Source organism: Dendroctonus ponderosae, unplaced genomic scaffold (assembly GCF_020466585.1).
Source record: "Dendroctonus ponderosae isolate FM_Combo_2020 unplaced genomic scaffold, Dpon_F_20191213v2 Dpon_F_20191213_4, whole genome shotgun sequence".
NCBI lineage: Eukaryota > Metazoa > Arthropoda > Insecta > Coleoptera > Curculionidae > Dendroctonus > Dendroctonus ponderosae.
Window position 1 is genome coordinate 549,037 of NW_026018611.1, and position 14,981 is coordinate 564,017.

The 14,981-nt window shown below is 41.7% G+C and overlaps 3 protein-coding genes across 7 annotated transcripts in view; 1 reads left to right on the plus strand and 2 right to left on the minus strand.

Annotated features, from left to right (window-relative positions):
* Positions 1 to 3,724, minus strand: part of LOC109540018 — a 63,615-nt gene extending 59,891 nt beyond the window's left edge. For all 4 annotated transcript variants that reach the window (XM_019908145.2, XM_019908146.2, XM_019908143.2 and 1 more), the window contains exon 1: positions 3,372 to 3,724. The gene's annotated coding sequence lies outside the window, so the exon portion shown is untranslated. The remainder of the gene's footprint in view (positions 1 to 3,371) is intronic.
* A 1,076-nt stretch (positions 3,725 to 4,800) lies between these two features.
* On the minus strand, positions 4,801 to 8,415 carry LOC109540023 (serine/threonine-protein phosphatase alpha-2 isoform). Its single transcript, XM_019908154.2, has 8 exons — positions 8,196 to 8,415; positions 7,929 to 8,060; positions 6,991 to 7,074; positions 6,778 to 6,934; positions 6,610 to 6,704; positions 6,381 to 6,547; positions 6,191 to 6,320; positions 4,801 to 6,132 (listed from the first exon to the last, which is right to left on the minus strand). Exons 1-8 carry the CDS (start codon positions 8,248 to 8,250, stop codon positions 5,969 to 5,971), a joined length of 984 nt encoding a protein of 327 aa, XP_019763713.1. The 5' UTR covers positions 8,251 to 8,415; the 3' UTR covers positions 4,801 to 5,968.
* A 449-nt stretch (positions 8,416 to 8,864) lies between these two features.
* LOC109540016 (PAX-interacting protein 1) overlaps positions 8,865 to 14,981 on the plus strand; it is an 8,650-nt gene continuing 2,533 nt past the window's right edge. Inside the window, exons 1-10 of one of the 2 annotated variants that reach the window (XM_019908139.2) lie at positions 8,865 to 9,059; positions 9,746 to 12,416; positions 12,472 to 12,594; positions 12,656 to 12,799; positions 12,890 to 13,000; positions 13,245 to 13,404; positions 13,457 to 13,515; positions 13,574 to 13,659; positions 13,716 to 13,840; positions 13,910 to 14,145. In XM_019908139.2, the coding sequence (XP_019763698.2) occupies positions 8,964 to 9,059; positions 9,746 to 12,416; positions 12,472 to 12,594; positions 12,656 to 12,799; positions 12,890 to 13,000; positions 13,245 to 13,404; positions 13,457 to 13,515; positions 13,574 to 13,659; positions 13,716 to 13,840; positions 13,910 to 14,145 (3,811 nt within the window). In that variant the 5' untranslated portion in view covers positions 8,865 to 8,963. The remainder of the gene's footprint in view (positions 9,060 to 9,745; positions 12,417 to 12,471; positions 12,595 to 12,655; positions 12,800 to 12,889; positions 13,001 to 13,244; positions 13,405 to 13,456; positions 13,516 to 13,573; positions 13,660 to 13,715; positions 13,841 to 13,909; positions 14,146 to 14,981) is intronic. The other variant, XM_019908140.2, reaches the window with a different exon arrangement.

The window sequence follows — 14,981 nt, forward strand, 5'->3', positions numbered from 1 at the left end:
TCCAAAAGCTACGCTATGAATTTGCAACTTTTAGGGAGCATAAAGTGAAGTGTCTTCTATTGATTGCTGTATCAAACGTTTTTCTCTTTGGTCTCGTTTTCCCAGAAATCATTTGTGAAAGTGTCTCTTAATGCAAAAGAAACAACGGAACTTTGCAAGTCGAATTCATAAATTCGCCAAAACTCCAAAAGCTACGCTATGAATTTGCAACTTTTAGGGAGCATAAAGTGAAGTGTCTTCTATTGATTGCTGTACAAAACGTTTTTCTCTTTCGTCTCGTTTTCCCGGAACGATTTTTTAAAAGTGTCTCTTAATACAAAAGAAACAACGGAACTTTGCAAGTCGAATTCATAAATTCGCCAAAACTCCAAAAGCTACGCTATGAATTTGCAACTTTTAGGGAGCATAAAGTGAAGTGTCTTCTATTGATTGCTGTATCAAACGTTTTTCTCTTTGGTCTCGTTTTCCCAGAAATCATTTTTGAAAGTGTCTCTTAATGCAAAAGAAACAGCGGAACTTTGCAAGTCGAATTCATAAATTCGCAAAAATTCCAAAAGCTACGCTATGAATTTGCATCTTTTAGGGAATATAAAGTGAAGTGTCATCTATTGATTGCTGTATAAAACATTTCTCACTTTGGTCGAGTTTTTTCGGAACGATTTTTTGAAAGTGCCTCTTAATGTAAAAGAAACAACGGAACTTTGCAAGTCGAATTCATAAATTCGCTAAAACTCCGAAACCTGCGGTATGAATGAGTATGATTGCTGTACAAAACGTTTTTCTCTTTGGTCTCGTTTCTCAAAGAACTACTTTTTTGAAAGTGTCTCTTAATGCAAAAAAAACAGCGGAAATTCGCAAGTCGAATTCATAAATTCGCTAAAACTCCAAAACCTGCGCTATGCATTTGCAACTTTTAGGGAGTATAAAGTAAAGTGTCATCTATTGATTGCTGTATAAAACATTTCTCACTTTGGTCGAGTTTTTTCGGAACGATTTTTTGAAAGTGTCTCTTAATGCAAAAAAAACAGCGGAAATTTGCAAGTCGAATTCATAAATTCGCCAAAACTCCAAAAGTTACGATATGAATGTGCAACTTTTAGGGAGCATAAAGTGAAGTGCCTTCTAGTAATTGCTGAACAATTTTTTTTCTATCGTTGGTCTAGTTTCTGCAACACAAATTTTTGAAAGATTTGAAAAATTCCCAAAACTCCAAAAACTACGATATGAATTTCTAACTTCTGGAATATTTAAAGTAAATGGTCTTCTATTGATTTATGTCTAAATCATTTCTGGGCTTGGTTTGGTCTTTAAAAAAAGGGTATTCTCAGCACAACGTGTCATAATTCGCCATAAATCACCGTGTATTGATAATAACCTGAACGATGTTGACAAGGCACCTGGTAATGCGAGCTCTGCTTCTCATAACACTTGTACTCGAATATTTAAATTCCTAATTTGTTAACTCGAGTTGTAATTGGGATCATAATTTAACCATTTCCAACTTGTTCATTAGCATACTCCTAAATATGCTAATCGCCATTATTTCAAGACAGTAAGAGTAATTTAAATTGTTCTTAAGCAATGCGAGGCTCGATGACTAAAAGCTTTTTGGTTCGGTAATTTCTCTAGATTTCCTATATGGGAACAAGGGAATTTTTCCGAGAAATAATTGCTCGCAATATTGCGTCGTGCCCTCCTCCCTCGCTGTTTGCTCTCAAAATATTCGATGTTCTTCGTCTCTTGGACAAAGTTTGCCCATTTTGCCGTCGGGTGTTATTTATTTATATTATTTCGCTTCTTTAGCTGCGGTTTTGACAAGCCGGCGGCCAAATCCGCGTCTTGATGGATTTACGGCCTATTAAATCTGAAAATTTAAATATAGAGAAACGTTTTTCCGAGAGGGTGCCACAGTGGAACACATGTCGTTTCCAATAGGGGCGCAATGTGGATGGCAGTTGAAAAGCTGTCGTTCGACGGGACATTTGCAACATTTCGAGAAAAGCGCGACTGCCGCACAGTTTATTTGTTTTTTTTTTCAGTCAAACGGCGATTACATGCATATTTATGTCTCGGCGCTCGACAATGATGCGTAAAGTGAACGGGGATTAATGCTTAAAAAAAAGTGTCGTGCGATTCATTACCAGGCAATTTCATAATGTCTCAGAAGTTCTAAAATTAACGTTGTTTACGTGTGACTCAAGGCAGGGAGAGGCTTCAATTCGCTCGGGTTTTGCTTGATGGTTTTTTAGTGAGTCCAAAGATTCGAGAAACTGTCCAAATATTCTGATGATTAAATCGTTTGTGTAGTTCACTTGAATGAGAGTCAAACCCATTTTCTCCCATTCTACTAGACAAGAAGCTTTCGGTTCAAATCATTAACTCTTTAGAGTTTTAAGCTCTCGGACAGCAACGAAAAGTTCACCTAATAGCCAACAATGGCTTATTATTGATCCTATCGGCATCCCTCCCGTTCCATTCGCATACTTTTACAATTCACAGTTGATCCGGTGTAGTTGCTGCATTCTTCACTTTTGCAGGGCCAGAAACCTCGGTCTTGCCTTCATCTTTCCACTTTAGAGGAGAAATGTCGGGAGTTGTAAAATTAAATTAACTGAGTTACTGTCGCAGCTGAATCAGTCACAGCTATGCGACTTCGTTAGTCTGCGTCAAGTCATATCTTCCAACAGTTTTGACTGTGAGCTGCGAGAGTAATTGTTCACTATTTGCATCAAGACGTAGTGAAGTCTAGAACGATAGAAAGGACTTCCTTTGCTGGCAAAGAACACACACTCTTCTACACAATCAATTTATTAGAAGAAAATGTATATGTAAATAACCCTGTTTCGAGTGTACGGACGACTCATCTTCAGGCTTCATCTTACAAAGCTAAAAGGGCCTGATTAAAGTGAATCTTAGAGCTTGAGAGGGTTGAGGAATGGCTCGGATTAATTCGATTTTTAGAGTGTAGCCCTAAAAAGATCAATCATGTACAGTGATCAATCATAAATCAGCAGCATTCGAGGAGTAAAGCCGAGAAGATGAATTTGTCGAAAAATCGAGACAAATTTAGGAGAATACTTCTGCCCCAATAAATCGCTGGCAAACCTGATTTTTCCGGCAAGCGGGATGGAACTAAGCTAAATCCGAGCCATAAATCTCTTAAGAGCCATTTATAGCTGATGGAGAACACACAATAAGCTCCCAATCGATATTTTTAATAAAAATTGGAAGAAACCGTAATATATCAAAAATAGAGTGGCACAGCTCCGTTCCGCTCTACACGCCCAAGAATGTTTGTGACATTTGGGGCGAGTTTTCAATGAAAACACCCCAATTAGCGACTGAAGCTGGTGGAAGCTGACAACACTTACCAATGGGGTGGTTGCCACAGTCGAATTTCTGCTCGAAAAGTGTACTGAAACGTTCGAAAACATGATCAAATAATGGCAAATCTGACATGGACACTGCCACTGGCCGTTCGAACAAAGAAATCACATATTTCACGCTCGATTTTCACACACTTTTTGGCTGAAAGCGCCGACCTTTTCACCGTTATCAGTTAGCTGAATTATTTGGCTTATCATTTGAACACAATGATAGCGCCGGCTCAGTCTATTTGTTTATTTATTTGATCAAAATCGCGATAAAGGACACGGCCGAGTGAGAAACATTCACGACGCCATCTTGGTTGTTTTCCACTCAATGTTGCCAACCGAAGGCCGTTTTGCACGAAAAACTATTTACATGTTGGACGGTGAAAGGCAGCGGATTGACGTTGTTTTGGTCCTTCGATGCGGATCAGCTTAGGTTAAGTCATCGCCCCTTTTCCAAATTTTTCATTTTCATTGGCTGCAAGCAGACGTGTACATTTTCTCTGTATTTGATCCTTGTGCATATTAGTTTTTTCTCCGAAGCGGTGAACAATTTCGAATCAATCGTAATTAAAGGGACAGAAAAACATCGTTTATTGAGGGAAATCTCGAGTATCTCCAACGCGATAAGAGCCTTCTGTCGTAGAACCCTAGAACATTTTCATTAATATCGCGAAAATAGTGGAAATCAGCTGAATAGTCATTAACACCTTTTCTGAAGAGCGTCTCAAGATCTATCGTTCACCCATTGACGTCATAAATCATTCCCAACATTTACACAAGTAGAAAGGAAAAGTGTTAATTTTAACACGATTCACCACGCTCGAAAATTAGAAAGCAAAACGTTGCGCGTTTGAAATCCCTTGAAGGGTCTCCAAAATAATGTTCTCTATTATTACGAAATTCTTCACCTCAAAATTGTTTTAATGCTAATTTGTTGTATTTGTGCATCAAATGAACACTCGCCCAAGTGGCCTAAGTTGAAAACATTTAAGGTGGGTGAGAAAAGTAATGACATTTTATGGTAATAGGCTTATTGTATGATGATTTGCCCATGAAACATTACCATAATGATTATGGTAATTTCGGGTAATAATGCTTTTGTTTTGAGGCTTTGAGACCGTAATAGGGACGAATTGCCGCCCCTGAGTTATGCGTCTGTAACGCGTCCCGCTCACATCGCACTGAAGGAAGAATAAAACTACAATTGTATGCAGTATTTTTCAATTTTTTTATCAGTATTCAATTAGACATAAAAACAGATCAAGATAAAATAAATACAAAAACGTTGGTTGCGCTCAGATACGCAGTGTAAAAATGGTTTGGCGACACGTTTCTTGTGATGTTGGTGAAGCTACAAACAGGCGGAGCGCTTGAAGGTTCACCGCCATCCGACCCGGAGTGAAAAAATCAAATTGAAACAAAATCGTACATATAAAAATATATTTTTAGCAAATAAACAAAAAGTTTGGGGGAGAGTGGTCGCGGTGTCATCCAAATGAAGATTGTTACTTTTTAGGCTTATTTTTAACAGGGATTCTAGACATTATTATTAGACGGTCACCCGTAAGGCCTACGCTCGATTTTATAATACTTAATACAATTTTCGCTACCCGAACTTTCGGGCCTAATTCTACAGAACTAGCTAAGTTTTTTTTTAAAGAATTAATTACATCAAACCGTAATCTGTAAAAATAAGACCAAAAATGTTTACTTCTTATGTTACTCTGAATTTTTTACAACTGTTAGTAAGTCAAGTAACTTGAAAGTTGGAACTTTGGAAGAACTTCGCGTAATCGTCGCACATCATGCCCCCAAATTAGCAGTTAGAAAACTAAACTCACTTTACCGGGTTTTACATCATATCGATCAGTCTTTACCAGACTGATCGATATGATGTTGAAGTGAAATCACACGCATCATTTCATGCACACACAAATTCACCTTCTACATGAAATAAATGCCTTTTGTGAAATGAAATGAAATTATGATTTAAGACTTAAGGGGGCCGATCCGTGTCAAACGTACATTTTTATTTTTTATGCAACGCGCTCATTGTTTGTTTGCAGGTTTCCAGACTATCACCGGATTAAAGGTGAGTAATACCTTATTAATACAGTAAAACTTGGAGGGGACACAACAATAAACAACTATTTTCTCTACAATTTCTGAGCCGTATTTCACCCATCGATCCGAAAGCCGAAAATTAAATTAAATACGTCTTCGCAAGGATAAAAAATAAAAATGTACAATGAAATATTGTAACGAGTCTATTGCAAGTGTTTGATAAAAATACATTTAGAAACAAGCTTGAGAATAACAAGTTTTGTCAAGTGAAAGAATGTAGATTTGAATAAAATTAATACACTTTGGAATGGAACATCAGCAAATTGTTAACAAATGCAGCAAAACCTTGAGGCAGATGCCAAATGTTAGTGAACTAAAAACGATGAGACTGTTAAAATGTGATGAAATCGATAGACTCTTGACACAGTTAGAGACGCAGCGGAAACGAGAACTCCCCTAATGAAAAAAACAACAACGGATAAGGCTGCAGCCTATTGATTCGCCTAACCTAGAGTGATCCAAAAATTGTCTCATTTTTTCTTGTTTTTGTTGGTGGCACCGCGGGGCGGCGTCACCGGCCTGCCCGAATTCATATTGTACTGGAATTTCCTTTTATCTGCCGGTTTCAGTATCTGGAACGAACACATCAAGGTTTCATCGACCGACATCATGGCTCCCGCATTATCAAATTCGCCTGGAAAAACCCAAAAAAATAATAGACTAGTCTAGATGACGAGGCGCTGAAGCCTTACCGCAGTAATTGGGCGCGCTGAACAGAGTAACCAGTTGTCGTTTCGCGAAAAATTCATATCCATCTTCCACCACTTGATGTGCTCGACAGATTAAATCGAAGTCATGTTTGTGAAGGAATTTCCCGACAACCTGCGAGGCAACAAAGTCGATTAAGGAGCGATCCAGTTAGGCAGGGAAATAAGAACTTACTTCGGCTCCAAAAGTGAAACTGACACCTCTGTCATTTTCTCCCCAACCCAACTGATCCTTGTCGGGATCAGACCAGAGCAGATCACATAACAGTCCTTGGTCAGGTACGTCTGTGGGCCGCATTATTCTCCTTATTTGTTCCATTGATTGCAGATCTGGACTTAAACCTACAAAGGCCCAAAAGTGATTATTTGATATGAAGGAAATTTGTAGAAATAAGCGGTTTTACCTCCATGACAACAGAAGATCTTCTCATCTACTATAGCAGCTACTGGAAGACAGTTGAAACAGTCCGTAAAAGTCTTCCACAGTTTAATGTTGTACCTGGCAAAAATACCGGAGATTAGCTGATGATGGGATGAATAGCAATGATTAGGGAAATTGAGCGATTGCTTACCTTCTTTTACATTCGTCGTAGAAACCGTAGATCCTATTGATGGAAGCGCACTCATGATTGCCGCGAAGAAGGAAAAAATTCTCTGGATATTTGATTTTGTAGGCCAGCAAGAGGCATATTGTTTCAAGAGATTGCTTTCCACGATCAACATAGTCACCTGCGACAAGGACAAAGAATGAGCCAAGATCAGACAATTAAGTGATAAAGAGTTACCTAAAAATAAATAATTTGATTCCGGAGGAAAGCCACCATACTCGAACAGACGCAACAGATCGTAGTATTGGCCGTGAATATCGCCTGAAATGAAGAGAAAGTTTAGCTAAAAATTGGGAAGAACTACTCACTGCAAAAAGTTTATATTCTAACAATTTCGGGGGTTCGTGAAGTTCAGATGTTTGAAACTGAGTTTTCCCGATGAGCAGAGGAGTAGAATTCCACACTGACTTGCACGGTGTACTTTATTCTATGAATTTTTCTGCTTGTGAACGCTCAAACTTTGGTGATTTATTTCCTTGCTGGTTCCAATAAATTTCATATTATCCTCTTCTCAGCCTCTATAAATGATCTGACATTTTTTTTAATTACATACATAGAAACATGAGTTATAGTTTTTGATGCTCGTTTCGTGGTAATGCCGGTTTATCCTCTGATGTTCAGATTAACGGCGACGATTCCATTAAATCATCCCGTCAACGGTGCGCTAAAAGAGATTATCGATGTGGATAAAATAATGCCCTTTTTTTACTGGCGACTGAAACTTTCCCTTTTTTACGGCTGAGAACGTTTGGGGCAGTTGATAAAATTCACATTTTTCAAATAAAAGGAATTGCTGTTTCCTTTCATTTACTTAGCCCACATTTAATGCAGTGTTTGTTGCTATTTTCGGCCAAGCTCAGGAGGAAAAAATTAGTAGCAGAAATTCCGGCTTTCTTCGGATCTTTTGTTAGTAAACATTAGGCAAGTTTGTCAGTGCTGCGACTCTTAATGAGAAACACTTTTCACAGTTGAAGCTTAGCAATTTTAGCAATTTAGCCTTCAAGAATGCTATTTTTGTTTTGGATTTTATATAACCAGTCGTGAACTGTGCTCTTTAAACTAAACAATGAATTAATGATTTAGAGTACACACCCAAAGTGACATCGAACACTTACCACATATTTTCAGGGGGGCTTCCAATTCCAATAGGATTGGCTGACTGAGGAAAATCTCCCTCGACTTTAAGCACAAGCCCCGGATTTCGTTTTCGGTAAGCTGGACATTCTTACCGGGTCGGGCACCTCGCACTAAAACACACAATTATTCTTAGCCGCCCCCCATTCGCATTTAAAACAATGTTCATATTTTTCAAGGCGTAAACCAAAATTCGACGCCATATTAACTTCTTCAATCGCCGAACTCGATGACCTTCTCAACTTTACCTTCCAATAAACGGGCTATGATGGAGTCGATATTTAGTTTATCGGCTTCCGCCATTTCAACGATGGTCTGTGACACTTTCCGTTATTCTTGTAATTAGCAAACGACTGCCGATCAGGGCGATATTTTTGGATTTTCGGGCAGCCTTTCCAAATATCAATGGTATATTTATGTTGGGTTGATGTGTCACCGCTCACACCCGTCAACCTGTCAATGTCATTCCGGCAGGCTGCCACCATAATATCCTAATAGTGTTTTAAAAATTGGTTTATAAATTCACACTTGGAATTTTTTATTTCCAAAAAATTTCTGCTATTGACACCTTAAAGTGTTTGTTAGGTTTGAATAGAATTGTTTCTAGCTCTCGCTTTGTGCTACTAAAACTGGTTGTCCTTGTCCAACCAGAAGAGCGCGCGTTGCTCATCTCTCTCTTGCAATCATTTCTCAAATAATTAAAAGGGCGCGGTTTCACAAAATTCGTTGTGATTACTCAGAAAATTTTTCTTTTGCTTTTTGATAACCATTTATATGTTTTTGGCTTCAAACATTTAATATTTATAGTTTTCACACAAATTCCAATTTATTAGCCCTCTAGGTTAATTCAGTAGCCATGTTGGTGGCACTGGATTTTTTGGTGGCAATAGTTTGATAATCTGTGGAGGCATCGTTCACTTGTCTTCATCTATGGTTGACACGTGCCTGACATCGCAAAAATGATGGTGTTGTAAACAAATCTTGCTAATTTCAAATGTTTGTCCTAAAATCGGAAAATGGGCGACTTGAATGAAAAGTTCGCAAGTCTGGAGATCCCCAAAGACATTTTCAAGGATATCAAGTATTTTATCACTGGCGAAGTCCATGAGAAGGTGAGCGAGCATGAAGGCATTTTGGCCCTTAGTGGTTGCAACGTGCTGAATTGTTGATAGTGTTTCTGTTTATTTACGAATATATGGTTCAGTCCTGGATGCTGCGTAGGCTCTTTATTGGGGCGAAGCCCCACAAGCAGTTAGGCATTCAGAAAGCGTCACCTTGGTATTGTTGTTTTGGGCCCGGGAAGTTCTTGCAAGTCCACAGACTCGAATTTGTTTCATCCTTAAAACGTTAGGAAGTTGAAAACACGAGATGCAATATTGAATCCTGCTGCTGTTGCTATTGTTTTAATTCAACTTCTACATGAATGGACTTCAGAGTCATGTGCAGATTATAATATCATCGTCTTCTGCACTAACGTTTCTAGAAAACATGCCTCCCGCTAGAGTTTCTGTTATAACTAGCCAAAATGTTGTATTCAGATTTGGTTAAATAACTGTTGAATGAAAAACCAAATCTTTTTCGGGATTTTTCTGCAAAGAAACAACAAGCAAGTCCTCTCTGCATGGTTAAAATTTCAGCAGTTATGAGCCTTCAAAATTTCAGCCAAAATCCTGTTCGGCTTTAGTTGCTACACATTTTTCGAACCCGATTTGCATTTTCTACGATTATTAAAAAGCGCAACAAACACTTGTGCACAAMATGTGGAGCAAAGCGTTTTAACCGTTGAATGTTTTTACAGGTTGAACATCTACTGAAAGCAGGTGGCGCCGAGCATCAGAACTACTTCTCCGACTACGTAACTCACTTAATAGTGGGTAGAAATCCCGAAGAAAATGACATAGTGGACGCCAATGATGTCTACGAAATCCCAGCGGTCAACCCCAAGTGGATTCTCATGTGCGTCTCCTTGCAAAGAAGGATCGACTTCAACCCCTACCTGTACACGACTGAGACCAAACTGTTCAGCGGCAAAGTGTTCTCTTTTTCTACAATAAGAGAAGATCGCAACAGTCTATGGGCGTTGATTACGTACAATGGCGGCTCGGTGCATATGAAACTGACTCGCATGTGTGATTATTTAGTGACTGGAGCGACCGCGGGCCCCAAATACGAGAAGGCCTGTGCAGTGGGCGCTGATCGAGTGAAAATTGTCACGCCAGACTGGGTGATGGAGGCAGTGAAATTGCAGATGTTGCCCGATCCTGGCTTGTTTCATCCGAAGTTGATCAATTGGCCGCGGCCGGTCAAGCCATCGGAGCCAACGACGGCCATCACCGGCTTCGAGCCGGACAGTTCTGCGAAGAGCGAGGAAAAGACTATGTCCGATAGCACGCAAGCTTTGCTGGAGAAGCTGAAGCAACGCATGCCTTGGAACCAGCCAGTCCCCACTTCTAGCGTGTCTCCTACGTCCAGCAGTGATCCAGTGGCCCCTCCCAATGTGGTGGCGCCTAGTTATATCAACAAGATCCCGACAGTATCCAGAGAGCAAGGTTTCAAGCCCCCAGTCTCCCCTGCAGCTACAGCGGCAGCATCTAGCTTCATATCGACCGCTAATCATATGCCCAGGTCCATAGTGCATCACACCGCCAACACTCAGCAGCAGCCAATGCAATCCGGCCCTCTAAACATCAACAGAATGATTGGACAGCCGAACCGGCCGAACAGTCTGCAGCAGCTCAGAGGCCAACTGAACACATCTCAGATCCATCAGCAGCTGCTCCAACAGCACATCCAACAGCAGAGCATCATTCAGCGCACTTCTACCGGCCAGATCAACATGAACCAGCAGCTGCTGCATCAGCACTTGAGCCAGGGACAGCGACAGGTGATTCAGAATCAGCTGCTCAGCCAGCAGAACCTGCTCAATCAACAGCAGCTCGAGTCCCATGGGCAGGAGGCGTTGATACAAAACCAAAATGCCCAGTTCAATCAGCCAATGGATATTTCACATGGGCAAAATTCCATCGAGCGATCGCCCAGTCGAAACCAGATGATGAGCCCGCCTCAGCACCAGAACCAACTGCTCAGTCCGCAGCATCAGCAAATCCAGAGCCAGATGCTGCAGCAAAGCCAGCAATCGCCGGTCAACCAGCTGCAGCAACAGCAGAGCCAACAGTCCACAGTTAGTTCGATGCAGAGTCAGTTGATTCATCAGCAGCAACAGCAGCAGATTCAGAACCAGCTGAACCAACAGCATCAGGAACGAGCCAATCAGCTGTTGAACCAACAGCAACTCAACATGCAGCAGGAGCGCGCCAATCAGCTGCAAAACCAAATCATTCAAGGCAACCAACAACAACAGCAGCAGCAGCACATTACTCAGCAGCAAGCGCAGGAAGAGTTGCAAAATCAGCTGCTCGGGCCGCAGTCGAGCCAGAGCTCACAGATGATGCAACAGAACCAGCAAATCATTCAGCACAGCCAGCAGCTTCATCAACAAGGTCCCAATCAGCTGCTGCAGCAGAACCAAGCCAACCACCAGCTGATTCAGCAAAATCAGCAGCAGGGCGCCATTATTCGGCAACCCCAAATGCTCAATCAGCAACAACTGCTGAACCAGGGCAATCCCCAGCAAACCTTGTTAAGTTTGCCCTCGAATCACCACTTAAGCCAGTTGAGCCCGCAACAGCTGCAGCAGTTGAAGCAGCTGAAGCGCGAGCAACAGCAGCTGTTGAGCCAAACCCAAAACCAGCTTGGAAATTTGAATCAGCAAAGCATGGTGATGAATCAGCTGAACCAGCAGAGTGCCGCCAATGGCAACCAAAACCAGCAGATCATCGGGCAGAATCAGCATCAGCAACAAATTATCCAGAGTCGCACTATTCAGCAACAGCAGCTGGCTCAGAATCAGAGCTTCAACTCCGGTCCGATGAACCAGCATGTGATGGGGCAAAAGCAACAGATATTCGGGCAGCAACAGATTGCCACCAGTCAGCATCAACAGCTCATCCAGAGCCAGCAATCCGTGCCCAATCAAGGCCAGTTTCTCAATCAGAGCCAGTTCGATGTCATCCAGCAGCAGCAGCAGCAGCAGCAACAGTCGAAGTTGAATCATGGCAATCAAAACCAGATGAGCGTGCAGACGTTGAATCAGCAGCTGCAACAGCAGAACCTCGGCCAGCAACTTAATCAGCAGCTGATGCAGCAGAGCCAGCAGCCGGGCATCAATCCAAATCTAGCCCTCGAGCAGAGCATCACCGCCAAACTGGGACTGTTGAGTCAGCAGCAGGGCAACTTGAGCCAGCCGACCCTCAATCAGCAAATGAACCCGCAAGTCATCAGGACTCAGTTTTCGCAGCAGGTCTTGGTCAATCAAGGCCAACAGGGTGGCGTGCAGCGAGCGCAACTGAATCAACAAATTTGGGCGCAGCAGCAGCAGCAGCAGCAGCAAGGCGGCTCGCCGATTCAAAGTATGTTAATTTACGGTGTAGGTGTTCGAGTTACTATCTAAAAATCCTGCTGCAGCTCAGCGCATAGTCGGCCATGTGGCAGTTCAGCAGTCGCCTACTAATGGTCCAGCAGGACCGAGAGTTCAGTGGCCGCATGGACAGCAGCCAGGGGCACCCCAACGGCAGTTCATACAACTGGGTGAGTTTTACGTTGCTTTAAATTAAAGCGGTGTGTTATAAGGGATGTTCTTTGCTTTTAGATGCCCACACTCACAACCAGCTTCAGAAGATGCCCCCGGAGCAGCAGGCTCTGTTTGTCGCCAAGCTGCAACAGAAACAGCGGCAGCAACTGCAACTGGCCAAGCAGGTGCAGCAAAGGACTGGCGGCCACATTCTCATTCGAGGTGAGTTCGTTCATTTGACCTGGCGGAGGCTTTTTTCTGGACATTTGCGCGAGCGTTGAGCAATCTATAAGTGAAATACGTACGTTTTAGGCAACGTACCTCAAGGTTTAACGCCGCAGCAACAAGTGCAGTGGCTGCAACAACAGGCCAAGCAGCAGGGCATCGTTCTTCCGCCGAATATTCAGCAAAATTTAACACCAGGTAGTTTTTCGATTTGCCATATTTAGTAGCTATAGTTAGGTAGGAATACCAATTTTTTTTTGCGCAATTTTGCGGCGAAAGATCTATTTATTCGGTTTGCGCTCTAAGACCGATTGGTCCAGGTTTAGGTGCGATCGAGTGGGGCCTGTAGTAATGAGGTAAAAATGTGGCATTTTGTACTTTCGAAAGATCAGTTCATTTTAATGAGTTTGCTGTTGCATGAAAACTTTTCGTTTGGTTTTAGGGAACGTGACTCCGCAGCAGACAACGCCGCCCTCAGCAGGACCGCCCCAGCATGCGCCTGGCTTGAGCCCCATTAATCAAGCGAGTACATCCGGCCAGGCTCAGCAATTCGTCGGGGATCAGTCCACAGCTCAGCAGTTGCAGCTGAGGCAGCAGTACAGGTACGAAGGGAAACATTGCAATAAACCAACGGACTCAATGTCGAAGTTTCAGGTTGCAACAGCTGCAGCTTCAGAGGGAGCAAGCTCAGAAGAACGCCATGGCGCAGCAAGGTACCTACTTTTTTTTAAAGCCAATGATTTCGGCGTTTTCATGATTTGCTAATGGTAGGTGGCATGCCCCAACAACAAGCTCCAGTGAGGCCCCCTTTGGCGCAACCGCCCGCTGCTGACTCTACAACGAATCCCCAAGTGCAGGTAATTGCTTCGGTCGATTAGTTGGTTGAGAGTCGCAACTAAAATCGCGCATTTAGGTCAATCCAAAGACCAAAACGGCGCTTGCCAACATGTTGAGCATCAAGTTGCAAAGTGGGGCAGCCATTGCAGCGTCTCCCCGACCAGAGGGAATCCCGGAACCGTCTGCAGCAGGAACATTGAGGTGCGCTTTATTTTTTTTTATGTAAATCGGGTGACTGCGAAATAAATCGATTTTTTGCTATTATTTCAGAATGATGACCGCCCAGCATAATGCGGCAATCAACTCGAAGCCACAGGAAATAATCGCTTTGCATCAGCGACGAGTAATTAACGGGCCAAATGGGGAGATAATCAAGCCTCCAGGGGTGCCCACCTTGCCGTTGACACCTCAAAATGAACCTCCCAAGCTGCAGTATAATCAAAAGTCGCCCGTGCCGGTCCAGCATCGAGTGGGCCCCTTCTATGGACACAACCCCAACTTAAAACGTACGACGAATTGAAGCGTGTTCTTTGCATGCAGTTCATTTTTTTACAAACTTCTTTTTGGGTTGTTCGCCTCAAAAATGTTTGTCTTTTTGTCAACAGATTGATAAATAGTGCTCCTATTTCGCAATAAGAACGAATTATTTATCAAGAACTATCAGCTAGAGGGTATCCTGCGACACACTTAGGCTCAAGCTGTAAGAGAAAATTCCAATTAGTAGAGAAATTAATTTGAAAAATTACCTTGACGTTTCGATAGCTATTTTCTGCTATCGTTATTAAAAGAACCTAAATGAATCTAAAAAAGAGGATGTTAATAAATTGTGAAACAATAGTAGGATGATAATACAGTATATGAAAATTCGCTCTGATAATTCGTCTGTGTAAATTGTCGGGGGTAATTGCACAAGTGCTTCAAAATTACCGATAATTTTGCATGAAAGCTTTTGTCTAAAAGCTGCATGAGAAGGAGGAGGACTTTTTCGTTCCAATGTGAAAATAAACGAATGCAGTTTTTACAAGACAACAAGCTCGAATGCAAAATTATATGTTTATTTTGATGCACGAGTGTAATTTTTATGAATATTTCCTGAGTAAACAAAGTTAATGTGAATTAATTTCATTTCTATTATATTTTATTACTTATGTTTATTAAATATAATTTTAATATCTTAGGTATGTCAGGAAGACATTTTATGTCTAATTCATCATGAAAGACACCTGTCAAATATTTTTTGTAAACAATCACTCAACGATAATTGCACACTTCAAACGGACAGATTATCATACGAGAGATAAATATTCAGTTATATTATTATTATAACTGACAATTTACATAG

Excerpts from the sequence above, each read along its gene's own strand:
- LOC109540023 (XM_019908154.2), bottom strand. The coding sequence starts at position 8,250 with ATGGCGGAAGCCGATAAACTAAATATCGACTCCATCATAGCCCGTTTA. Across the intron at positions 7,075-7,928 it reads AGCCCCCCTGAAAATATGTG|GCGATATTCACGGCCAATAC; the intron begins GTAAGTGTTCGA and ends TCTTCATTTCAG. Across the intron at positions 6,705-6,777 it reads TACGACGAATGTAAAAGAAG|GTACAACATTAAACTGTGGA; the intron begins GTAAGCAATCGC and ends TATTTTTGCCAG.